This window comes from Prosopis cineraria, unplaced genomic scaffold (genome assembly GCF_029017545.1).
Source record: "Prosopis cineraria cultivar Desert tree isolate PC_DT_omini unplaced genomic scaffold, ASM2901754v1 PC1, whole genome shotgun sequence".
Taxonomy (NCBI): Eukaryota; Viridiplantae; Streptophyta; class Magnoliopsida; order Fabales; family Fabaceae; genus Prosopis; species Prosopis cineraria.
The window spans coordinates 5,023,551-5,050,935 of record NW_026555332.1 but is presented as its reverse complement, the minus strand read 5'-3'; the positions used below and the strand labels follow the sequence as shown (position 1 = coordinate 5,050,935).

Sequence of the window (27,385 nt, the reverse complement as noted above, 5' to 3'; positions counted from 1 at the left end):
AGTTAATACATAACTTGAAGTAAAGATAACCTTAAAACTGTGCTGATTTGGTAAAAAATTATCATTTAAAAGTTGTAAATGAGAAAAAAAATTTATTTTAATTTTTTAAAATAAATTTTAATCCACCGTACTGATAAGCACTTAAGGGTATTCCGGTCAATTCAAATCAAAGTGAGTATAAGGATGATGTTGATCCAATAGTGAAACTAAACTAAAACTAAAGCATTGAAAATTAGGTTGATTATTGAATTTGTGAAGACAATGATTTAATGGTCAGTTAAATCAAGATTAATGTAGCTATGATTAAAATAATATAATTTAATTAAAAAATATAAAAATATTCATATATAACATGAAAATAATAATATTTAAATAAAAAAAGACATAAATCCATAAATAAATAGAGCATGCATGTATAAACAATACATATACAAAACATAGTTACTAAAACACAAATTTAACAAATTGTTATTTTCTTTATATTTAATTTATTTTCGTTTCAAGTTTAGCAAGAGAAACAAATATAAAATTCAATCTAGTCAACTTGTTCAAAGCTCTTGAATGGATCGATTAAAAGATTGATTTATTAGTTCATGATTAACAAGGTTCAAATTATTGTTAGAAAAATGTGTCTACATTTAGTTCTAATAGTATTTAGAATAAGATTGTCACATACAGTTAAAAAAAATTATAAAAGCCATAAAACTCTCTTTGTTGTTCTTTTGGGTAGGGAAGGCCACAAAACTAACACTAAGCTCTGCATTCATTAAGCTCACACTCACCCTGTCGCTCTGCGTCTCTCTATGAGGCGCTAGCTGTATGGCCATTGAACTCCTTTTGGGGAATTTTTTTTTTATTTTGGGGTGTCCTCCTTTCCTCTCTCCATTACTTGAACGAAGACGAAGCTAGAATTCACCTCCACGGCTAAGAAGTAATCAAAGAACCAACTAGTTCGTCCGCGAACCACAACCACAGTCCATACACAACTAAATGAGAAAGAACCGTTTCGTTCATGATACTTGAAAAAGACCAATCCAGTATCCACCTTAACCGACCTTTCTCTCTTACCAGCTGTGGATTTGATTTTCCTCTTTTCATTTCTCTCTCTCGCTCTGTAGCTTTCTTTTTTTATCTCCTCAAAAACAACCTCTTTTGCTGCGACAATAATGAAAAAGTTTTAAACCCATCTGCCTCTCCCTCTTTTCCCGTCCCTTTCCTTCTTCACACATAATCACTTTGCTTTTTCTCTTCTCTCAGCCTCTTCCCACGCCGCCACTACCCCAAGTTTATTTTTTTTTCTCCTCTTCTGTGTTTTGCCTTTTCTCTGCCATTTTCGTCTTTTGAGTTTACCTTGTAACCCTTACATATATCTATTGTTTGTGTGTTTGTGGGGAAAACGAAATATATATACCTGCTTTAGTGTCTGCGTTTCCCTTTCGAAATCACTGAGGAAATCCTTTTGGAGTTTCTTTTGCCTTGCGAGTTCTAGGAGAAGCAGAAAAAGAAGCCAAGGTCAGTCTTTTAGCATCACAATATATGTGTTCATTGTTATGGCTTAGTGGAAAGGCAAGAAAAGGACGGGGGGAAAGAAACCTTGTCACACTATTTCTTCTTCTTCTTCTTCTTCTTATCTCATCATCTTCACTGTTTGATTCAGTACTCTTTTTTCCCCCTCACAGAACACTCTCTGGTCTTTCCTTCGTCATTGAAATAAACCCAAGCATGGAAGATGAAAACCCAGATTTTTCATCCCACAAATTCCCATCCATGTCTCAGGTATGCTCTGTTTTGTTTCTCTACACTGTGATCTTCTTGTTCTTCTTCCTTGTATCGTTTTCTTTTTTATTAATATTGATGTTTGTGTTATAATCAGATACTGGAAGAGCTGAAAGAGCTATGGAGTATGGTGTTACCCATAACCGCCATGAACATGCTAGTGTTCGTTCGAGCGGTCGTGTCGGTTCTGTTTCTGGGTCGACTGGGGAAGCTAGAGCTCGCCGGAGGAGCCCTATCCATAGGCTTCACGAACATCACAGGCTACTCTGTTCTCGCCGGGCTAGCCTCAGGGCTCGAGCCAGTGTGTTCACAGGCCTATGGAGGCAAGAAATGGGACCTCCTCTCTCTCTCTCTTCAACGCATGGTCTTCATCCTCCTCATGGCCAGCATACCCATAAGCCTGCTCTGGCTAAACCTCGAGAACATCATGAATTTCATGGGACAAGACAGAGAAATCACGGCAATGGCAGGGATTTACTGTTTCTACTCTCTCCCAGACCTTTTAACAAACACCTTGTTGCAACCGCTAAGAGTGTATCTCCGGTCACAGCAAGTGGCGAAGCCGATGATGTTCTGCTCTCTGATCGCTGTGATATTCCACGTGCCGTTGAATTTCTGGCTGGTACGGCGGGGCGTGGCGGGGGTGGCGACGGCGTCGGTGGTAACGAATCTGAACATGGTGGTTCTGATGACGGCGTACGTGTTGTTGTGGCGGAGGAACGAGAGGGGGATGAGGTGGGTGTGGGGTTGGGAAGTGGTGGAGGAAGGGTGGTGGAAGCTGATGAAGGTAGCGGTGCCGAGCTGTCTGGGGATATGCCTGGAGTGGTGGTGGTACGAGATCGTGACGGTCATGGCCGGCTACCTGCAGAATCCGACTGTGGCCGTGGCGGCCACCGGAATATTGATTCAGACCACCAGCATGATGTACACTGTTCCCATGGCTCTCGCGGGCTGCGTCTCCGCCAGGGTAATCTCTTACTTTCCCAATATTGTTATCATTTCTTATCATTCTTTCCTTCATGCTCCCTAAATAATAATGAATAAATCATGTCACTCCATATCTCTTTGGCAAAGACTTAGTTCCTCGCAACATGAAAAAATAACTAAGATTTAAATTCTCATGAGAAGGGGTGGCTTATGTTTAGTGTTCAACCCGATTGCAATATATGTAACAATAATATAAAAAAAAAAATCGAGAGTTTAAACTTCCTCTTAAAAAGAAAAAAAAAATATAAACCACCAAACATTTGGTTCACTTGAAATGGATCTGTACGGATTAACTAGAAGTTTTGGTTTCAAATCTCAGGAATGCAGCAACGTTTAATGTTAAAGCCTCCACTTGAAAGGGTCTTGATCCGTACTAGTCGAAGCCATTGGCTATGAGCTGGATGGTTTACTAGAAAAAAATTATGATGAGAGTTTATATCTCACAATGGTCGAATTTGGCTTAATAGTATCGAACAGACGGTAAGATTGAGAGGAAATTTGTTTGTTCATTCATGCACTGAGAGCATGGAATGGAAATTAAATGATTGGAAAAGTGATCAATTTGTGCAAAATGGGTATAGCATTCATGCACAAGAGAATGTGCCTGCCTTACTTTTTTCTTTTTAAATTTATACTCCCTCCGTTCCAAATTACTAAACACTTTTAAATAAAATTTCACATATCAATAAATCTTATTAAATACACTTAACAATCTTATTTTTTCAAAACAAAAATATAAATTTTTTAAAATACTCATCATTTAATATATTGATAAGAGAAATGATGGAAATTAATTACAAAAAGAGAAAGGGTAATATTGTAATTGATGTATTTAATAAAATTTTAATCGACTCAAAGTGTTTTATATTTTGGGATGAAAATTTTTTTTTCAAAAGTGTCTTATAATTTAAGACGGAAGGAGTATATTATATGCAATCAGTCGAAAAATATTCAATGTACGTGTTGCAACTTGTCTGTCTTCTGTACTTGTTGATTAGATCCACATCCACTCTGTATATATGATTGGAGAATGCTTTAGTGGGATTAAGTCGAGTCTTTTGGTATCACGTTAAATTTTGCTGTAGTCTTATTGTGTTAGATACTCAAGTTTAAGAGATTAGGTTGAAGGAAGTGACTCTGATTATTAGAATTTAAAACTTGAAAGAAATAAAAGGGTTATATTTTGGAAGATTTTTTTGAACTGGTTCTTAAAATGTAATTTTGTCTTTTTGGTGACCCGTGACATGCTTTTCAAAACTCTTGATCACAGAACTAAAACCATCAATAGGATAGAAACTTGAGAGTGACTGGTGATTTTGTGGTAAGCTAATTGTGGCTTAACAAATCTCATTGTGTTGGATAAGTGAACATGTCTCTTTGTAATTGTTCTGATAGGTTTGATTTAGATGTAATGTTACGTATGGAAATTTATAAGCTCTATTTATGCCCAAAAACTTGATTTTTATCTTTTTCGACCTTTTTTTGGGGGCTAAAATGCCAAACTCATTTTGGTCTCTAGTTGCTGAGGTGTGAGTTTGTTACATGATTTCGTTGAGTATATGGACCCACTTGGTCACACTTGTAATGTGACTCCACAGAAGTACCACAAATTGATCACTTTCGCATTATGCCTAGGCCCATCAGGTTGCCCAATCTTTTATTCATTGTATTGATAAAGCAGCCCGCTGGGCCCATGGGCCCCATCGATCTACTTGATATCATATTTTCATTTTTATCATGAAAAAAGTAAATTACAGCTTGATTTTGCATTCATTGCAGGTGGGGAATGAGCTTGGAGCTGGCAAGCCCTACAAGGCCAAGCTTGCAGCCATGGTTGCCTTGGGATGTGCATTTGTGATGGGCTTTATAAATGTGACGTGGACTGTGATTCTTAGGAAGATTTGGGCCGGGTTTTTCACTAAGGATGAGTTTGTCAAAGCCTTGGTCGCCTCAGTTATGCCCATCATGGGCTTGTGTGAGCTTGGGAATTGCCCGCAAACCACGGGCTGTGGCATTCTTCGTGGTACTGCCCGGCCTGTCATTGGAGCCCACATCAACCTTGGCTCATTCTACTTTGTGGGTACCCCTGTGGCTGTGGGCCTAGCCTTTTGGTTCAATATTGGGTTTAGTGGGCTCTGGATTGGGCTTTTGTCTGCCCAAGTGGCATGTGCAGTGTCAATCTTGTATGTTGTCCTGGCACGCACAGATTGGGAAGCTGAGGCATTGAGGGCAGAAAAGCTTACTCACATCGAGATAAGTACGTACAATGGGCTCGAGCCTAAAGCTAAAGATATGAATAAAGAGAAAGACGAAGAAGCCAAGAAGTTTTTGGTGAAAGGAAATGAAAACAAAGAAGAGAAGTGTTAGAAGAGAATGGAGGGTTTCTTTTTCTAGTTTTGTTTGATTAATGTTGTTGATGGGAAATGTAAGAGTGTGTTTGGTTGGTAGGTGTCACCATTGTGTAAAAGTGTTGAATCTTTAGTACTTGTTACATAGTTTGGGAAATGGTCCTAAATTTTGGTTGTGAAAAGTGGGTTGGGATAAGTGAGGGTAAGCACAACATAGTTGTAAGGGATAATGTGGGTCTGATCAAGTTTGCAAAATTTGAGAAAAGTGCCTCAGAGATCACACCAATGCTGCCGTGTTTCAAAGCTGTCACTGCACTCTGCACCTAAACCAATGCATTTCCTTTTCATAACCTTGCCCACGCTTCTATGCTTGGATGACATGTGATTTGATGAGGCTTAGTTCTTCTCTCTCTCTCTTTCAAAGTATACACGGTTTTGCTCATAAAAAATTGCATGTTAAAAAATTTGTCATTATCGTGAAATTATATATTATTTTTTTACATTTAATTTTAATTATTAATGTGCTTTATAATGAGTAAAAAATATATTTATATAAATATTTAAGATAACAAATACAATGGAAAAAATAAATTTTTTTATATGTATTAAATTGTTTATATGTTAAATTAAAATTAGTTAAGAGAAAATACTTATATTTTGGATTGGATGGAAAATAATATTATTCTTTAGTTTATAATAAAGGTTCTTTCTTCTAAGCTTTTTTTTTTCCCCTCTCAGGAGTACTCCCTTCAGTCTCATATACTCCAATGTGTAATAAGAAAATACTCTCCTTAATCTCTATTATAAAACGTCCTAACTACCTTACTGAAACTAAAAAAATAATGCTAAGTTATTAATTTTGTTTAAAAATAGAATAAATTTTTAATTTTATTTTTATTTAAATGAAAATTTTCACATTTCCATTTTATTCTCTTTCATAGTTGATGAGTTTAAACAGGAGTAATATTAAAAAAATAATTAATATCCCATGGTGTATCCTATATTAAGGATAAAAAAATGGTTTTAAAATGTATCTTATAATAAAAACTAGATGAAGTAATAATAGTTTGACAAGGTTTAAGACAAATGGTTATTTCTCCTAATTATGTCTGAGATTGAAATTTTTTTTCCTGAAATAATAAAATGCTTAGTTATTTCTGTTAATCATGTTTAAGGTTATTTTTTCTTTTCATGGAATGCCCTTGTCAACGGTAATGATTTTTTATTGCAATAATTTTAAGTGTCATTTTACTCTTTTCTAATATTGAATGACAGGTACATTTGGAAACATGTATTTTGTAGCATCCCAAAAATTAATTAAATTAATTAAGGGGTTTGATTAATTAGCTAAGGTAATTGAAATTTAATTTAAGGAATTTAGATGGTCATTTGGGTCCATTGGACCCTATGTTAAGTTTAGAATAAGGTCTAGGGAGCTGTTGGACCATTTGAGGTCTAAATTGATGTGCTTAGGTGAGGGTTTTCGTTCTAGGTTATTTGTTCCACAGTAGCATGAAATTTTAAATCTCTAAAAACACGCAATGGATAGAACAAAAGGGAGAGTTTGAGTGAGTATCTAAGAGAGGAGTACCTACACTCCACTAAGGTTTGCATTTTCGGTTAAGGAAGACTTGTTTGGGGCTACTAAACCTCTGGTTAAGCCTCCTCTTCCCTTCCACTCTCTCCTTCATGCATTTTCTTGTGGGTTTTTGGGGGTATGAGATGGTACTCAAACCTGAAGATGAGTTTTGCTCATTCTAATGACTCTAATGGAGTTTAAGGGTGTTGTTTTAAGCTTGTAATCTTTAGTTCATGTTAATAGCAATAATTAGTTTCATTAACAGTGAGTTTATTCTTAACCCTAATGCTTAATAAATTAGATTAAGCTAATGAAGTTAATTAATAGTGTTTATCAAGCTTAATGAGGGTTAACTAAGTTAATAGAAGTGAGAAATGTGGTTGATTTTAGTTAATCTCACTTAATGAGGGATTAAGACCTCAATCATAATTAAGGGTTAATTAATAAAGATTAGTTATTAATGATCATTATTAATCCAATCTATAGATTGACTACTCTTAAATGATTTCGAGTTGTTGAAAAGCTCCCTTAAAAATCTAAATTATACTCTTGGGATGGTAGTCTAAGAGTTAAGGTAATTAGAAGTTGAATTTTTGTATATGATAGTATTTGCATTATATAAGTTGATATGTTATAATGAGTAAGCACGATAACTTGTTGGACGGAATTATTATTGTGGCAACATGGGATATATGATTATATGTGTATGTCTTCATAAGCTTGAGTTTGAACATGTGATGTGTAACATCCTAAATTTCTTAATCCTAAATTTAGAGGTTAATTGAAGATGAAGTGGAAATTAAAGTGGGAATAGAGATTGAGATGGTTAATTAGTATTTTGACTTGGTTGTGTGTTATATGAATAGATATGGGTGATAAGAGTACGTTTTAGGTCGAAGCAAGTGCGCGTGGTGATAATAAATCTCACTGTGTCACACGCCACGGCTTGTGCTGCATACGCCGTGGCGCATACACTAGAATTTGCCTTTTATAAGTCGTGAATTTTTAGAAATTTCAGAGAAGAGAATTTGAGAAACACATGAGATAGAGAGAGGAGAAAGGTTGAGGAGCTAGGTTAAGTTATTTTGGAATGATGGAAGGTGATACAGATTGGTAGCTTGCCAGGTAAGCTATGTATAACTCTTACCTTCCATTCTACACAAATTTTTCTAAAAATGAGTTATAGGAAAATTAAATCGGTGAAATTTAAGGGGTTTGATTCTTGTTCAATAGTAATAAAAAGGTTCTCGTAAGTTAAACTAAAGCTTTGTGATTAGTTTACAGCTAAACGGTAGAACTTTAAACCCGGAGGCTCAATTTTAGCCTTTAGAGAGAGAAAGTTAGGGCAAAAATCTATCTTGAGTGAAATAAGACCGATCAAGGTAATGTAAAGTAGTAATTAAATAGTTATGGCCTTAGAATGGATAAATGGAAAAGAGTTTATGGATGAATATTGCCCTAAATAGTAAAAATGAGTTTTTGGTTAAAATGGATCAAATGACTAAAATGTGCCAAACGTATTCAAGTTGGCATATTAGGTGAGTGACTAGAGAAAGGAAGCTTGAGATAAGCTTGTATGATAGTGAAAATCCACGGATAACCTTTCTAGTAATAAAAAGGTTAAGGTAATCAAATAACTTCCTTTATTTAACTATTTATTTTAACTATATGTTAGTATGTTATGTAATGTATAAAATGATTTCGAATTGAGCATGTTTTATAGCATTGAGTGATTGTTGTGTGTGAAATGGTTTTTGATTGAAATAAGCATAGAAATGTGTTTTGTAATGAAAAACATCATATATTGTATAAGAAAGTGTTAAATTGTGAAAAGGGAACCTTAAATGATTCAAGAAAGTATGCTCTGAGTAGTAGGAGTTTGCTCGAGTATAGGAGGTGATAAAGGCCATATAGTAAGGTTTTCTTAGTACCCTATTAGGATACAGTGTTGGAAACAATTCTCCTTAATACCTTGAAAGGTACAGTATTAGAGAAGATCTCCTGAGTGCCTATTAAAATATTGCATTAGAGATGAGAGACTCCTCAGTATCTTTGTGATATGGGTTGGAGTCAACGATGGCCCACTATGTGTATTGGGGGAAAACCACCATCCGTATTGTGCGTTAGAACATCTTTGGCCGAGTGATTCTATCACTACAGGTGAGCTCAAGACTAATGAGAGTGTACATTAGTCTGAGATGAGCCTATGGTTTCATGTCGGTGTGATTTTGAGGTTTGGTTGGTAGAAATCATGCTAGTATTTTATGTGATATGATGAAATATCTTAAGACAACACGGAATCCTTTGGGATTGATGAAAAGATAAAAAATGAAATGTGATATGTGATGAAAATACCATTTAATGAGATTTTTATGGTATATTATGTTTACTTTCATATTATTACATGTGATAGTTAATAAAAGTAAGTTATTTTGTTATTGAGATTTTTATCTCACCCCTTTGGTAATATATTTATAGGATCAAGAAGTAATCAGGTCAAGGGAAGAGAGTTTAGACTAGCTTGGGTTGTGAAGCCGTGTACTTTGAGGTTGTGTAATGAACTGAACTGAAAGATTGTATATATAAGTGTCCATAAGTTGCCATAGAGTTGCATGCATATATTGAATTGAGCTTTTGTGAAGTTTAGCCCGATTGATTGTATATTTGATGAAATGAAACAAAAAAGGGCTATAACTTGAAGTATATGTGTGTAATGGTTGTTTGTGTTGGTGAATCTTAAGCCAAGAGACAAATTATGATGAAATGAGTAATTTAGGGGTTAAGATTATATGGTGAATATGATTGTATATGTATGAGTTGAGAAATAGCCAAGTAAGCTAAGTTATGCTAAGAAATGGCATAGTATGTTAAGTTAGTGAATTGTGAAAATTGACCATAGAAGGGTCATATGTCAATGTATGAGCACGATTGTGATTAATTATGGTCAATCAAGTGTATTAGATCCTTTTATACTTGGTTTAAGGTCTAGTGTGGTCTAATGAGAGAAAGGAATTGATTTGAACACGTGGGTATGCAAAATTTTTTTTAAAAAAGTGATTTTTTATACTCGGGTATCTAAATTTTGATCGGATCGTTAGATTGTGTCTAAATTTATCTCATTAGTTAGTATACAAGCTAAGCTTTGTGGGGGCACTTGAATCACTTCGATCAAAGGTCATATGAGAAATTGGCACACGTAAAAAATTTATCATTTTTGCTGTCAAAATGAGAGCAAAAATCCAAATAGGCGCACCGTGGTGCATGAAGGCACATGCCGCAGTACACGACACAGACAAGGCGAGCATGTGGCTTTGTGCCACATGCCGCGACGCACTAACTATCTGCCACGGCACATGGACCAAAATTCAATTTCATTTGTGTATCAAATTTGCATGAAATTGAGAAAGGAATGCTGGTGAGTTATGTCCACTATGTAATTGAAGTGTGTGTGATTTTTTTCGCTGTGTTTTTTTTTCTGATTGTGCTGTGAACTGATCAATTTTGTAAAATAAATCTTCGGTCAAAATTTTTCAAATAAAATTTGATTATTGTGAATTATGTGAGATAAGGGTAACACCGTAATCTTCTTTTATATTGAGTGGATATACAAGGAGGTTATATGATGAGTTTAACTTTGCCAATGGTTCCATTGTACTTGAAATTAATCACATGATCTAAGTTAATTTGAGTTGACAATAAGCATGTCCTTGTCTTAAGTTGACTTTACATGATCATAGATGGGTGGAAGTTCACTAAAGAGAGAATATAGGGTGATATGATAAAATTCTATATGGAGTCTCTCCTACTAAGAGTTGCACACAATAGTTGGCATATTATTAAGTAAAAGTCCTTAGTATTATCAATATCCTTTGGGAATTGGCATGAGTTAGGCACGATACTCAGTATCATTAGGTCTTACAAGGAATAGTGTGGGTTAGGCAATTATGACACCTCAGTAATTCAAGAAGGGAGAATTTATGATTCAAGAGTGAGTGTAAGAGCATTTGGCTTAGTAACCTCTCAATTGGAGAGCGGGGCTAATTCAGTCACTCAGGTTAGTCCTATATGAGTTAGTAGCCCATGGATTTGAGCAAATGATATAAGGAGGGAATAAAATGATTGCATATGATCATGTTTTATAATTATTATTGATGCATATTGTTGAAGTATATATATTAAGAAATGTGACTCCATGCCTTGGTTGCTTATGCACACCTTTATATGCTATAATTAAATTGTCTGGTTATTGAGATTGTATAATCTCACTTTCATTTATTGATATTTTTCTAAAAGATGATAAAGGCAAGAACAAAGGGAAGCATTCGATGCTAGAGAAGCATAGTTTGCTTTGTAAAGTCTCTAGCTAGTTTTGCTTTTGTGTAATTGAATATCATATTTGCCAACATTAGGGGATTTATTGTTGATAAACTATTTATCACTTGCACGTTGCTTTATTTGTGAACTTGAGCAATTTTTGGTTGGAGGCCTATTATATGAGTTGAGGCGAAATGTGCATGTGTGTGTCTAGATTGTTAAGCTATACTAGTTTACGAGTACATTATGATTGTTAAGCTATAGTAGGGTTGTATAAAGGACTGGACAAGACTAGACTTTAACCTAACCTGAAGTTTAATCTCTTTCATGAAAAGGACTGGATTAGTTAGCCCGTAGTCTGATATGATCCAGTTATAACTCAAAAATTAATAGGATCAAACTTGATTCATAAAACTAGAAGACTAGTGCCAGTAGTCCAGTACTTACTTAAATTTTTTTTTCTTTTTTTTCCTATATGAAAGGTAACAATTCATTTCATCTTGATAAATTCAATTAACATAATAAAAATACTTATAATCATAAAAAATCTCTAACAACAGTAACAAAAAATATTTCAATTACAATCCAAATGACTCAAAATCATAACTTCAATAATAGGAAAACTAACATTTAACAAACTTCAACAATATGTATAATATATATTACAACAACAATTTAACAGCAACTAAATTAAAATTATATTAAATAGAAGGGTAAAATGTAAATGAAAAAATTCTGAGTTTAAACTTTAAACTATCCAAATATATTAAAAATAATTCATAGGATAGGGTTGGACCACATGATTTGAGAGCTTGATTTCCTACCCAATTCAACTCGAGAAGTTAGTCTAATCTTTTTAATCTCTTTAGTCTTTTGGACCAATTTTTTTATTAGACTAGATTGAACTGGACTTATTTAAGTTAGATTAGGTTGGATAAGACAACCAAACTTTTGCATAGCCCTAAGCTATAGCAGTTTACAAGTTCAGGCATGCATGTTAGTATTCATGGAAAAGGGTATGCTTAATTAGTTGATTGAGGCTAATAGCTTGAATTTGGGTGGTGGGCACTTAGTTGAGGAAATGATGTACTTTTGGTCCTGAGTGTCCAAAAATCCTTATATGATACTAGATGATGGTAGGATAGGTGCTATTAGTTAGCTTGTTTAATTATTTTTGTGTAGGTGCTTGTATCATCTTTATATATATATATAACAAGAGGTGCTTGTATCACCTTAATTAAAGGTTCAAGTTGAAAGTTAGACACTTCAAAAGTTAGAGCTTAGGGGCTATTATTTTTGTGCTCTCATGGCCTATTAGCCACAGCAAATGATCTTGATTGCGATGGAAGGCCTCTATGTAGTCAGGCATGGCGGATGACTTTGTTTTGAGAAAATGACCTTCTTAATCTTATTTAATTTGTTTTCAATGCTCAAACTCTTTTCCATGCCTTCTAAATTGTTTTACTCTAATTTTATATTTGTAGGGCCTTAACTATTTGTTTTCAAATTAAAACTATTTTTTGGGATCCCATTTTACTCTAAAATATTTTTTTAAATTAAACTTTAAGGGTTTTAACTAACAATGGTTGATCTTAAATTCATTTGGTACCTTCTTTAGTTGTTAAGCGAGTTTTAACTACCACAACTATTTCTTTGTTCGAGTTGTTGTGAGGATAATTCTAGGGGACATTGCATACTTCTTTTGTTCCAAAATATAATAGATATTTAATTGAATTATACTTCCAACACGTCAGTTAATGGTTTTTAAATTAACATCACTTTTGGAAAATGCTTTCTATTATTAAATAGAGTAAGTATTAATTAATTACACTTAAAATTGACGTGGCTTTTGCATATGATTAAGACTAAGTTTGGTAATTTTTGCTTAGAATTGAGATTATAATTCTATTTTAATAATTGATGGCTGAATAATTAGAAGCGCTAATTTTGGACCTAGGAAAATGCAGCTCTCCACAATTAATAGGTCAAACTGTCCGAATTTATGGTATTATTACTGCTATTTTAAACACTAACCTGATAAAAGTTATTGGAGCTAAATAAATCTGAGAATAGAAATTTACTAATTATATGCATCATACTCTTAAAACTTAAAACCTTTGTCAGGTTCACAAATGGCATAAGAAAACAAGCATCATAATTTCTCCAAGTTGGCGAGCGTCACACAAATAGGACCACAAAAGCCACATGCAAATAAATAATTATGGCACCATTACATTAGGGAATAAAAGTACAATATAAATGTACAATTAATTACGAAAAAAGTAAACAGTAATTAATTAAGAGATGGGCATTTATTCCAAAGGAGGGGTGATGATAGGGAGAAAGGGAGGAATGTTATGGAAAATCAATAATTAACAATTAATTCATTAAACAAGTTTTAAATTTTTTTTCTAGCTTTACTACTACTAAAAATAGGAAGAGAGATATTCAGTGTACAATGACTCATAAAATTGAATTTACAATAGGAATAAATTAAAAAATGGTATTAAATAACTCTTCATGTGCCTTATATTAATGATCAAAAAATCTTTCTAGCAGATGCCCTATAATAAAGATTAGGGATAGAATATCTATATCATTATTATATAAGAGTACATATGAATTTACTAAACAACTAATTTTTAGTTGTTAGACTTCACTAATAAAAAAAATTATACAGAGCAACTTGTAATTTGCTATTTCACTATGGTCATTTCTCCAAAAAAAAAAGTAGTCAGTTTCAAAAAAAAATTATAGTAACTAATTTTTAATTATTGAACTTCACTAATAAAAAAATTTGCACAAACAACTTATAATTTGATATTTCATCTTAGTCATTTCCCCAGAAAAGTAGTCATTGTCCAAAAAAGTAGCAACTGAATTTTTTTGTTATTAGACTTTATTGATAAAAAATTTGCATAAAGCAACCTGGGATTTATTTGGTAACTTATTCAGAGAATAATTTTTTATTTTAAAAAAACAAAACAAAATCTGATAACGTGTTTTTAAAAAATATTTTAAAGAATAAAAATAAAATAAAATATTATTTTGGAGAATAAAAAAATAAAAATATCTTTCAAGTGTTTTGGAGTTATTATTCTAGAGAATAAGAGAGAATGAAAAAGCACATATTTTTATTTTTATTTTTTATTTTTAGAATATGTTCTACAAAATATTAATTTTTAAAATAATAAAATAAAAATAATTCCAAACAGTCACATGTATTTTCTATTTTGTCCTGATCATTTTTTCAAAGTAGTGATTTCTCAAAACAAAATAGTCACTCGTTTAGCAAGATAAATGATCTTCTTTATGGGGCCAAATATATCATTTCACCAAAAAGCAAAAATAGCATGCGATTCCACAGGAACTAACAAATAATTATCACAATTTGTGATATATAATTATAATTTGTATATTGTAGGAGTATTTTTTTTAATTTTCTCTTCTAAATATCTCTTATAAAAATATATTGGGGGCGGGGGCATAATTTTTAAATTTTGATGGCTTCAAATCCAATCCCAAAGCTCGAACTAGGGCTGTGCAAAAGTCTCGTAGTCTGGTCCAACCCGGTCCGACTGGTGAAAACTCGATCTAGTCCAGTCCTATAAAATATTGGTCCTATAGGACTAAAAAGACCAAAAAAAAAATAGGACTAATTTTTCAGGTAAGACCAGACTAGAGACCATGCATCTGGACTAAGTGGTCCGGTCTGGTCCTATATAATTATTTTAATATAATTAAAAATAATTTATAAATTATTAATTAATAAGTTTTGCATTTACACGTCAAATAAAAAAAAGTCATATTACTGCATCAGATATCCAGCTAATCAGGTTCACTTCAGTCTTCAGGCTTCAACACGCAGGCGTAGCTACTCGAGTCTCAATCCACAAAACTCATTCTTAGTTTCTCCACTCTCTAATGCGCTGAAGCCCCAGCCCCCACCTCCTCCCGTATGCCACCTCTGACCATCGTCAATCACGTCGCCAGCCCTTGCTCTTCCCTCTTCATTCTCGCTCAAGCCATTCTCTTGTAGTCCTACCCACCGCTGCTCTGCTTTAATCACGTCGGTCCATCTATTATCGGCATCACCTCTCGCATCTGATTCACCGTTGAGCACGCCACACTATCATCCCACCCCTGCTCTCCATTACCCCTAACCTCTAATTCAAAGGCACAGATTTGGATTAACTTACCTGCTTTGAATGGGCCAAATTCACACAAATTTGAATTTCTTTCCCTCAAATTAAATCATACTTACCTGCTTCAGCTTCAGTTGCTCCGCTAGGTTTTTCGTCAATTCCCGGACGACAAGCGAAGAGGTTATCGTGAGCGGATCATTGCGCACTAGTATATTTCTGCACTTCCCTTACATACTTTCAATTTCCTTCCCTTTACGGGAATAGATATATTATTATTTTTGTTTTCTTGTGTTCCAATTGTATTTTTTTTTAGACATGGTTTACTGCAACCTTTTGTATCAAAACATCAATTAGAAGGTAAAGACTTTGATGGGTTTTGTTTAAATTATGCACAAAAATCGTGGGTTATTGATTTTGCTTGAGTGGGCCCCCAAAAGTCAAAATGTGGTGAAGGTGCTAGTTTTCCTACTTCTCTCTGTTTCTTTATCCAATCTGATACTTTTGGGAGAAAGTTGTTTTAACTGAGCTCTATGGTGCTTAATTCTAATAAGAAATAGCATGGGTAGCAGGCATGCGTAGAGCAGTGGGATAAGCATGTATTTTGTTTTTTTTGTTTAAAATCATTGTATTTGATAGAAATCAGCTAATGACTACTAAGCCTTGTATAATGAGTATAATTGAAATCCAAGGCAGGCTATTCAAATGTATTAGAAATTTCTTCATATTTATAACTTGAATATTTACTGCAGTTTGGATAGGCACTGAGATACTTCTTATTTGTATTAGTGATGTTTTTGCTCAGTTACCTAGAAATAAAAATCGATTATTATCATTTTTAGATAGTCTTGTTGTGCCTTTGCAACGTGCTTATCAAATTCATTTATGTGTTTAATATGGATTAAAATTTGGATTGACTTGCCTTAGAAGTTGTTTAATATGGATTAAAATTTGTTACATAGATTTGGATTGACTTGCCTTAGAAGTTGTTTAAAGTTTTTTCCCCATGTTTGTGTTGCTCTATTAGAAGGACATTCCTATGGGATGATTTTTATTAGTAATCACCTTATCAATTATGTGCTCTTATTTTTTGGCTTTTGTGTTCCCTGCCATGATTTTGTGTTATTATAACTTGTCCATTTTGCTTCCTTTTTATCATTTTGCTGTTATAACTTGTCAATTATATTTTATCATTATGAAGTGATGGATATTGAGCAAACATCCCATATTGACCAACCTTAATCGTCTCCTTTCACTGGTGAAAATGTGAGTTCAACTCCTTTTGGACCATCTTTGACACCTACTCCTCCACCTCAACCCCCAACTACTATGGAATATCCTCCTCTTTTGACAACTGTAATTGAAAGTTAAGCTACAGAAGGTAGTAGAAAGAGAAAAGAATTCTACAAGAAAGGTGTCAAAAGTGTAGGAACACTTTACTAAGTTACCATTGGAGGAGACAAATGGAGAAGTTAGAGCTACATGCAAGTACTGTAATTTAAATTATGCTTGTGACCCAGGCAAGCATGGTTTAACATCCTTGAAGAGGCATATACCAAAATGTTCCAATAATCCACATAAAGCTACACAAATGACAAAGCAATTGATGTTGAATTGTGTGACACCAAGTGGACAAGAGGGAAGCTTAGTACCTCACATGTTCAATCAGAAACGATGTCGTAGGGCTCTAGTTGAGTTTATCATATGTGATGAGATGCCATTTAGGCTTGTTGAGAAGGAAGGCTTTAAAAAGTTTGTGAAGTAGTTAGAACCACGATTTCAAATCCCTTTAAGAACAACAGTGGCTAGAGATGCCTGGCAATTGTATCTTGGTGAAATTAGAATCTTGAAAAATTTGTTGAAGAAGTGTACTAATCGTCTTTGCCTCACTACAGATTGCTGGACATCAGTTCAAAACTTCAATTACTTATGTTTGACAGCCTATTTCATTGATAATGATTGGAACTTGCATAAGAGGATTCTTATTTTTTGCATAGTTGAGAATCACAAAGGTGATACGATAGGAAAGACAATTGAAAGGTGCTTATCAGATTGGGGCATACAAAATGTGTTCACCATAACTATGGATAATGCAACTTCTAATGACACAGCCTTGTCTTACTTAAAAAGGTGTCTAAAGAATTGGAGGGTCTTGTTTGCGGTGGTGATTATCTTTAACTACAGTGTTCTCTACATATTCTTAATCTAGTTGTTAATGACGGGTTGAAGGAGTTGAAAGATACTTTTGATTCCATTCGAAATGTTATTAGATATGTTCATTCCTCTCCTGCTCACTTGCAAAGATTTAAAGATGTTTGTGAATTGAAAATGTTGGACACAAAAAGTATTGTTTGCCTTGATGTCAATACTAGATGGAATTCTACATATTTAATGTTGGATGTGGCTTTGAAGTTTCAAAAGGCATTTGAAAGATTAGAGGATGAGGATGAAGATTTTGTTAGTTACTTCAACAAAGGTTCAAAGCGTCGTGCTCAGAGTGACTTTTCTTATTTAGAGAGTAGCATGGATGCTTATGTTTATAGGCAAGATGCTAGACCCGATGACGACATGGATGCTTTTGCTTACTCTAGGCAAGCTCCTCCTAAGCGTAATGGCCCTCCAAACAAACAAGCTTGGAATAAAGCACGGTTCTTTCTTAAGTTCTTGAAGGTGTTTTATGATGTCACTTTGCAATTTTCTAGCACACTGAAAGTTACTGCACATACATGCTTCCATCAAATTGCTTTAATTCAAGAGTTGTTAGATAAGAATATTGAAAGTGATGACTCTCTTCTTAAGGAAATGTCATTGAGCATGAAGAGTAAGTATGATAAGTATTGGGGGGGCAGCAGATAATTTAAACCCTTTGTTGATTATTGTTGTGATTCTCGATCCTCGATACAAGCTTGCCTATATCAATCATGTATTTGATCAGCTTTTTCCTACCCCTGACCTTTGCAAGTCCATGAAGAATAAGGCAAGAGACACTTTGTATCGCCTATTTGAGGAATACTCTACAACAATTGGTCCTGATACAAGCAGTTCTGGTAGTATCAACTCTTCAAGTGCTCTTGACACTAACACTTCAAATGCAAGTAAAGGTAAAAAAGACCCTGGTCGTAGATGGTTAGCACCCCAGAAGCAAAAAAGCTCATCAGTTGATACCCAATCAGAGTTAGATAGATACCTTCCTACTAGTACATCTAAGGACACCCCTATTGATGATTATGATGATGATTTTGATATCTTGACATGGTGGAAGTTAATTCTACCAAGTATAGAGTTCTTTCCTTGATAGCACGAGATGTATTGGCTATACCAGTATCTACAGTTGCTTCTGAATCAGTTTTTAGCACTGGAGGACGTGTTGTTGATGATTATAGGAGTTCTTTATCTCCTAAGATGATTGAAGCACTCATTTGTGCCCAGAATTGGCTAGTTACAGGGAAATCTCTCTCAGAGTTTGTTTCTATATTTTATGAGGTTGACAATTTTCAAGAAACAGACGATGTGGTTAATGTTGCAGGTAATATATTCAATTTTATATCTCTTAATTTAATGTATATATTGCATTTTTACACTAACTAATCACTTTATATATGTGTATATGATTTTTTTTTACAGATGCTTTAAGTATTATTGACGCTAAGGAGATAATTATTTAAAGATTTGTTAAGTTTATTTCTGTTGAAGCTAAGGAGATAATTACATGAAAAATGTAATGTAGTGTTAAACTTTATTGAGTGTTTTTATTGAAGTTATATATTTAAATCATTTGAAGTTTGGACTATAACTGAAATATTATTTTCTTGATGTTAGAAATCATTATGAATTATGAATTTATTATGATTATAAGTGTTTTTATTATCTTAATTAAGTTTATTAGGTTGAAATAGATTATTGCTTATCATAGAGAAAAAAAAGAAAAAAAAATGTCAAGTGAGTATTGGACTAACAGGACCAGTCTCCCATTCTTATAGACTAAGTCCGATCCTGTTAATCTCCAAGTTTTCACAGGACCAGACCGGATTACGAGTTGCTTAACCTAGTCCTTTTCATGAAAAGGACCAGACTTCGGATTAGGCTGAAGTTCAATCCCGTCCAGTCCTTTGTGCAGCCCTAGCTCGAACTATAAGGAAAGCAACGCAATTCCCTCAAAGTCAAGCCTGATGCAATTGCTATGACCAAAACAAGCATAATAAAGTCAGGAAAAAGCACAAAAATAATGCCTAGTTAATGTTAAGCAAAAGGAAATTACAATTTAATACTATATAATAAAATGTTTAGTACATTTATGTTTTTGGTCATGAATAATACATTTCATGAGGCAAACTTTTATGCAAATTGAATCACTAATTATATTATAAAACTATACTCCTTCTAATCTTTAATACAAGGCAAACTTAACGAACTTCACATTTACTAAAAAGTAATAGTTATATTATAGGAAAAATCACATTCAATGACTACTCAAATAAATTATTTATAAATAAGAATTAATAACAAGTCCCATTCACAGAAAAAAGTTATATTTTTATTTTAATAATAATTCATTTCATGTTGATCCTTATCTGCTAATAATTTGCTTGAGTAAGTCTTAAACGTGATCTCCCTATATTACATCATTAAAATTTTTTTTCAAAATATGCAACTTTTTGGTTTTACCCTTCTTGATCATTAATAACCATAATAAATTGTTGTTCAAGAATTTAATTGTAATAAATAAACAAGGGATAAAATTAAAAAAAATTAATTGCTATAACTTCATCTCATTTTAAGAACGAAAGTACATATTTTGTTCGATCAATTCATATTCTTGTTAAAGAAACATGTTAACATATGATTTGCGAGGAGTTATAAATTTTAGACCTACTTCTTCCTATCCTTATTATAAAACACCATGAGGGCCTATTTAGTTGGAGGGAGGGGAGGTGAGGGGAGGGCCTCTCCTCTCAAACCAAACAGAGCTTTAATTATCTCTAGAATCAAGAAAAAATAGTTAGGTTATTAATTTTATATGAAAATAAAATAATTTTTTAATTTTACCCGCATTTAAGAAAAAAAAATTAAATTTGCATTGCATTCTCTTATAATTAATGAATTTAAATAGGGACTATGTTGAAAAAATATATTTAATATCTCATCAAATGTCTTATATAAAAGAGTAAAAAATCTTTTTAAAAAATGCTATAATAAAAACTGGAAGGGGTACATATGTAAATTTCTTTTTTTTTTCCCCTGAAAACTCGTATGTGAACTTTGAGACTTTATCTTTCTTGCCAATTCAAAACAAAGTAGTATTTACAGTAACAATAACAATAAATTTTATTTTATTAATAGAACTATTACATGATGATATTGTGTTTAATTAGTAATATTATAAAGAGATTTTATGTAAAAATATAAAGAAAAAAAATTAGGAATCCCCACAAGGAATGCGTGGAGAGAGAGAAGGGGGGGGGGAACCACACACAAGCAATACGAATAGTGAAATGGCTGGGTGATGGGGAGACAAAGTGCCTAATAAGAAGGGGTGTATGTGAGAGGCCAAGAAGCATTTTGTTCACTTTGCAGAAAATACCTTTCACTTTCTTTCATTTTTGGTATTTGTTGAAGTTCTGCAGACTCTATTTTTCCTTACTTTCCTGCCAAAACACCTTCAACACTTTTCTTTTATTTCTATTTAATTAATTAGTTTCTATCCAAATCTGCCTTTAATTTGTATTACTATTCTTTCTTAAGAATTTGTTGCCTCCTTTATTAGACCTGGTTACATACTAGATTTGCTAAAGTAGGTGTTAAGTTGGTAAAAGAAAATATTACCAAGTCCAGTATAAAAAAGAATAAAGATGCACACATCATTTTATATTGTATATATATATATAATTCACATTTTTTGATTTGATTAAAAAAATTTACTTTAAGTATATAAAATTAAGTATCCAAATTTTTTTTACTGTTTACTTGTTGAGCTAACCTTGGTTTGATGATGGTTTGGTTCAACTCGGACAAGTAATTGCCTGGTTATTTCAAATCGTGTTAGACTAAAACTTGATTATTTGTTTTTAATGTTGGGGGTACTTTCAAGGCTATGCAACAAGTTAAGCAGTGGTGGAACTAGGACCCTAGTTCAAAGAGTGCGATTTAATTTAAAAATATTAATATTATAAAAATAAACATTTAATAATTGATAAATAATTATATATATTACAATAATAGAGGTGAAAAATAATCACAAAAAATTATTATTTTGTGATTTCATGTTTTAAAATTATATTGTTGAGCAAGAAATAAAAAGTAAATAATGAAAAAAAATCATTGTGAAAAATTTGGATTTGATTTTCTAATTAAAAAGTAAATAATGATTTTTTTATGAAGGTTATCTCATGTATAGTAAGAGTTTAATATTTTGTATTAAAATTTATCATGCTTAAACTAAATTATTATGGGTTTGAAAAATTTGTAATTAATATATTCAGATCTTAATCAAACTTGAGCGATATCAAATAATTGATTAAGGATGTAAGTGTAAAATATAAAGATATAAAGTGTAATTGTGTAAAATATTAAATTTCTCACCGTATACTTGTAATTTTTGCCAAATTGACAGGGTGCACTTGCCCTCCCTCAATCAAACGTGGCTCCGCCACTGAAGTTAAGGACAAGTAAGGTGTTGTGCAGCCCATACTTGAATATAATTTATTCGTTATTCAATGCACTAAAATGTAATTTCAATGAAATATGTAATTTATTTTCTTTTTTTCTTTCTTTTTTTCTCTTGCTTGGTTTGTATGTCCTCTGCTTGTAATGTATTTCACATAAAAAAATGTAATTTCAAAAATTTTTACAAATTAGTGTAAATAAAATATAATATTTATATTAAATCATACAATTAATAAATTTTATTTCTCGAACTGTATGCAATGCAAATGAGAATCTAACATAATTTACACCAAACATTTGTAAAAATAGCAATATCAAGATCTAAAATATTTTAGTGTGTAGAAAGTAACAACATTCATGAACTCAAGTTGATTCGAGATGTAAAGGATTTCATCATTTAAATAAATCGTTGAAAATTTAAACCTCAATGCAAACTAGTTGGAAATGGTTTAATCTTTGTTCTCACTTCTCTGATGTCGACAATGTTTACTGTGTACTCAGAAGACAAGTGGCGACATTTCATCAATCCCACTATACCACGAGCATATATTCTTTAATTATTACTGATTAATAAGTAGAATAATTACATAAAGTTTGAAAAATGACACGTCAAGTATATAATTTCGTCGAATATATAAAACGACCGTGCGACACTAGTGCGTTGTTGTGATGATGAAGATCCAACTCCAAAAAAGCAGATTTGCTGGGAGGCTCCAACGCATACGGAGGCATGTAGCCTCGTCACAAGAAGACAAGCTAAATTGTCATTTTCCAAAACATACTTTGAAGAGCATAGTGCTACTATTGTATGTTGGCAATAGCTTGTTGATTCTGCCTCAACCTTTCGCACCTTTGCCTTTTTTCCCTCCTTTTTTTTTTAATATCATGATGAATTTGGTGAGGTGATGCAGTTTTCAGATTTAGTGTGAGACAAAATTCTTTTTCAAGACTGTCTTCTTTTGCTTAATTTTTTTCAGAAAACAAAAAAGCCCTTACAAAAAATTAAACCCACTTTCCTTGATTCGGCCCCTTTTTTGGGATTTTTGGAATAAAAGATGATGGTAACACCATACAAATGGAAGACAAACAAACAAGAAAGCACTATAACGTGGCATTCATACATCCAAATCAATTAGTCTACAACAGGCCCCTATTCCACGCGTCACTCAATGAACACTATCTTGAGCAGCTTTATACTGCGCATTTGTTAGCTTCTTTATAAATTCAATCCAAAATTATATTCCAATCCCTTGTCAATAAGTTTTAGATGTCCTTCTTCACCAGCCTTTTTGTGGAATTGGCCCATAATTTTGGTGCAAGGAGAATGCTGGGTAAGGCTCCATTTGCCATGGCTGGGATTTGGTGCTATACAAGATGTATGAGCAATTATATAGATGCAGGACGGACTAACAAAATGCATAAATGCGAAGGGAAGAAGTTTATTACTTTCAAGGAGTAAGATTTTCCCTGAGGATTCGATCTTTGAGAAAATGGTACAGCAAAAATATACATAAAAAAACTGTTGGAATTTGGGAAAAATATCTTCTTGGCAGAACACTGAGCACTAATAGTATTGTACAGGTACAAGAAATGCACAACAGAATTGTCTCAGACTACAAGAGGGTAGATAAGGTCTCAAATTCAATAACCTCTAACAAGGAACATTGTGCTGCAGGGTCCATACGAGGGAGCATCTCACATGACCAGAACCTACATGTCATCACCCAAGCTAAGGATTCTCTCTCATTTTTTAGGCGAGATTGGAAGTTTAAATGAACTGAATCCTAGAGGCTCATTAAAATTAGAGTAGGGCACATTGCTCAAAAAGTTTTTACAGAAGTACCTATGAAGTACTCACCAGTAAGACCCTCATATTGATAGCTACATTCGAACTCATGTCATTATGTTGTATAGATCACATCTTCACCAACTGAACCAACTTCTACCAGCAAAATTAATTAGGCTCAGAACTTGGAATCAGAGTTTCTACAGATACATGATCAGGGGAAAAAAAATGAAACCCCAAATGGATGCTTGTCGATAAAATTGGGAATTATTTAATCAACCACTTGTGGCTCTCAATGTGCTATTTTAACTCCACTTCAATATTTCTCCTCATTCATCCCATGAATTTGTTCATACTCCAACATGTCATCAGTAGTATTCCCCATTATTCCCCTTAGATTCTGGTAATAGGATTTCTAATAATGACATTGCATGTGTCCTATTTGCATTAATTGAGTAAAAAAAATCCCCAACATCAGTGCGTTTGATTACCTCCGATATCAGCAACATATCCTAGTAGATAAATCATTAAAAATGAAGAACTGAATAACGATGGAGGAGACACCATCTGTGAATGAACGAGTTACTTGAATTACCATTTACCAGTTTTTTGACAAGAAGAAAACTCTCTGGCAGTGTTTGGCATCTTTTTCGCCCATTACTTTCTCTCCTAAAATTCTCGAGCGCTATAGATTTGATCCTAAGCTTCAAACCTCCTTTCCTTTAGATAGATCAAAAGCCCTGAGCAATAACCAATTATGTCTCTTAAAATAAGTCTATTTGCCCTATAAAAGTAGTCGAGCAAAATGAAACTAAACATATAAATTTAAAATAAATGTTATTGCTAAATTAAAATACTAGGCTACATTAATGACCAATAACCTGGTCACCTCAACCAGTGTGATACACTCAAATAATAGAAAATGCACCAAGATACACTCAAATAATAGAAAATGTGCCAAGACAAGTCACCCTGGATAGATCTTATAATCACATTCTCTATTAAAGCAAAAAAAAAAAGGATTACAAGGTAGATCATTTTGTAGCATCTCATCCAAACATTTACAAACATCAGTAGAATGCAATCAAACTAAACAACTGTCTTTCTTTCTTTCTTTTTTTCAATGAAAAAAAAAGGAGGCTGTTGAGTTTGTTTGTATTCTACTATATGCATCATTTCCATTCTCAACTCTGCTTGTATTGCCTTAAGATATGTAAACATTAATAATCAACACATCCATATTTGTATACAAGATAATTTCATAAATCTTGGAGGCCAAAATTATTGAAAGTAATGTTCTAAGGATTACAAGGTAAGTTATAATCTCCTTTTAATGCTTTATTGAGAAGCCTCTTGCTTGTATTCTGAAAATAATAAATTAAACATAATTGAACAGATCTCTAAATAAATTGAGCTTTCTACATCAGATTACTCTAAACCTGCATTCTAAGAAATATTGGCAAAAAGTACATAAATTAAATGCAGTAACATTGCCAGTCAAACTTCTCTGATTGCGGAACAAAGAAATAAATTATCAGATTGCCAATGTTGTTGCTATATTGACTGAGACAACCCAATCTCTAAGTCATATCATACCAGCAGTTAAGATATCATTAAAAGCTGCTATTCTATAACAGATATGATTAATAGCATAGTCATATAGTTCAGAAAGAAGAGTTGATACACCAGAGAATCAAATAGCAAGACATGGTATGATGTTTAAAGAAAAACTTCAAGCTTACAACAGTACGGGAATCAATGGCAAGAATGCTAACCTGCCTATGTGTTAGCTTCCTGAACAGATTTTCTTCTTCCTCTTTTACTAAGTGGGGTTTTCTCGCTAGTTAACTTCGCCCTGCTTATAGGTGATTTTGATCTCTGTTGTGAACTCTCAACATCTTTATGTCTATCATGCATTTGCACTCTTTTTGAAACTTCTTTTGGAGCTTTTTTCATGGTTTTAAGTTGAATCCGTTCAACTGAACTTTCTCTTCGAGAATTCCTCAAAGATTTTCCTTTCTGGACTATTCCAGCTCTATCATTTGGGGAGGTTTTATGACTTCCCCTATGAGAGTGCCCTTCATCGTTATCAACATCATCAGTGTCACTAACCTCTTCAACTTCAGCATTGGAGGGCTCACATATCTCCCCTTTGTGCTCCTCTCCACTGTTCTCAACAACCTCTGCTTTTCTATCAAACTTCTTGCCGTTCGATTCTTGTTGGGTGCTTTTGCCCTGTGCCTTAGCTGTATCGCTATCTTCCACAGTGGTAGTTATGAGGTGAACATACTGACCTCTCAGAGTCATCAGTGGATGACGCTCAATCAGAAAACCCCTTTTGTAACCCTCTCTCAAAACCACTGTGTAGGTTCCAATTTTATGCGAGAGATAGAATATACCAGGGTGTTGAAGCATTGCTCTCTTAAATCTTGATCTGAGACCCAGGTACTCTCCAAGAAGCAGTAAATTTTCTTTCTCTGTCTTTTTTGGAACTAAAATATGAAGAATTTCATGCAAAACAGCGACGACCCACTTATCAGATTCATCACTCTTGGGCAAAAGATGAGATGCATTTTCATATGGAGATATATATGGCAACTTCTGCCAGTCATTCAACCACTTCTTATACTTTTTATCCATCTCAAAACCCGTAGAGAATTGCAGAGGGAACGCTATTGGTTTTCCCTCTGCATTACTCATTTCCCCATTCATGACCACCTTCTTCTCCATAACCGAAGTTGCCAGTTCATTGCTCCAACAAACCAACTCTAGAGCCTGCTTATTCTCCGAACCGAATGCGTGATCTTTTCTACCCACAATCCGAAAATAATCAGGAAACTCAGGGATTATACTCTGAATATAATCCTGTGGAAGACCCAGATCCCATTTTAAGTGTTCAATGATTGGTAACGGGATTTTATGGATTCTTGATATCATCAACAGTTTCAAAAGCCTATCCGCAACCTGTTGTTTATAGCTATCGCTCTGATACATTAACTGCTCTTCAGCATCGAGGTTGAGGACTTCAGGAGTGAGCCGGATGTGAGGGTGAATCCCAATTCCACCAGGAAGAAATTCCTCAAAGAAGGAAGGATATTGTCGGATAAAGTCGATGGGGCGATAAGGAATTTTAAGGCGCTCCCTGTTCCCAGCAATAACAGAGATGGGAGTAGACTTCGAAGGCTCACCCTTGATGAAGTTCTTGAGATTGATCAATGGCTGAAGGTTCTTCTCCTTCTCAACGGCATGGTCCAGACCACGATCTCGGACCAATTTGATGGTGCCGCTGCCATCTACAAAATTTCTTAGCTGATTCAGGTGGTGACGTTGTTTGGATAGGGAGTGTGCTCTCAGAACAGACTTGTTCTGCGACCAGAGAAAGACGAACCACATTGCACGCAGTGGCAGTAACGGTGACTTCCTGTTTCAGCTTACCCAGTAACCAACAACGTAGTTCGCTGCAGCCTCAGAGAGGGTTTTGGTTTTAGGGTTTTACAATTACAATCACCTGAACTTTTTGCCATTGCACTTCAATCATCAATAGTTCAATTTGATAGTTAGTTTACACTTTACACAGCACAATTTTTTATTGAATAAAACTGGAACAAACCTGTGCAAAAGATAAACGCATGATAATAAGGCCACTTAATGTATGCTCTCCCCGGTCTCACTTGTAACATATCCTCAGCTATTTACTGGATCATGGAAGGATAGTTAAATTATTAATTTTAATTAAAAATAAAAGTATTATTAATTTTATTTTTATTTAAATAAAAAATTTTAAATTTAC

The 27,385-nt window shown here is 33.6% G+C and overlaps 3 protein-coding genes across 7 annotated transcripts; 2 read left to right on the top strand and 1 right to left on the bottom strand.

Moving 5' to 3' along the window:
* The first annotated feature begins 877 nt into the window (after window positions 1–877).
* Window positions 878–5,461, top strand: LOC129305976 (protein DETOXIFICATION 54). Of its 2 annotated transcripts, XM_054946242.1 has the most exons (4): window positions 882–1,512; window positions 1,680–1,776; window positions 1,874–2,743; window positions 4,543–5,461. In XM_054946242.1, exons 2-4 carry the CDS (start codon window positions 1,723–1,725, stop codon window positions 5,128–5,130), a joined length of 1,512 nt encoding a protein of 503 aa, XP_054802217.1. In that variant the 5' UTR covers window positions 882–1,512; window positions 1,680–1,722; the 3' UTR covers window positions 5,131–5,461. The 2 variants fall into 2 exon arrangements, with proteins under 2 accessions (XP_054802208.1, XP_054802217.1); XM_054946233.1 differs by having other exon boundaries at window positions 878–1,776.
* Window positions 5,462–17,474: 12,013 nt separating this feature from the next.
* LOC129285826 (zinc finger BED domain-containing protein RICESLEEPER 1-like) lies at window positions 17,475–18,811 on the top strand. Its single transcript, XM_054921750.1, has 4 exons — window positions 17,475–17,816; window positions 18,082–18,421; window positions 18,469–18,672; window positions 18,771–18,811. Exons 1-4 carry the CDS (start codon window positions 17,475–17,477, stop codon window positions 18,809–18,811), a joined length of 927 nt encoding a protein of 308 aa, XP_054777725.1.
* Window positions 18,812–23,228: 4,417 nt separating this feature from the next.
* On the bottom strand, window positions 23,229–27,184 carry LOC129305136 (protein WHAT'S THIS FACTOR 9, mitochondrial). Of its 4 annotated transcripts, none has more exons than XR_008591883.1 (3): window positions 25,371–27,183; window positions 24,198–24,335; window positions 23,229–24,107 (listed from the first exon to the last, which is right to left on the bottom strand). XR_008591883.1 is itself a non-coding variant. In XM_054945088.1 (2 exons), the coding sequence occupies exon 1, from the start codon at window positions 26,986–26,988 to the stop codon at window positions 25,375–25,377; it is 1,614 nt and encodes a 537-aa protein (XP_054801063.1). In that variant the 5' UTR covers window positions 26,989–27,183; the 3' UTR covers window positions 23,229–24,335; window positions 25,371–25,374. The 4 variants fall into 4 exon arrangements, 2 of the variants coding, with proteins under 2 accessions (XP_054801063.1, XP_054801078.1); XR_008591884.1 differs by having other exon boundaries at window positions 23,229–23,748; XM_054945088.1 differs by having other exon boundaries at window positions 23,229–24,335.
* Window positions 27,185–27,385: the final 201 nt, after the last annotated feature.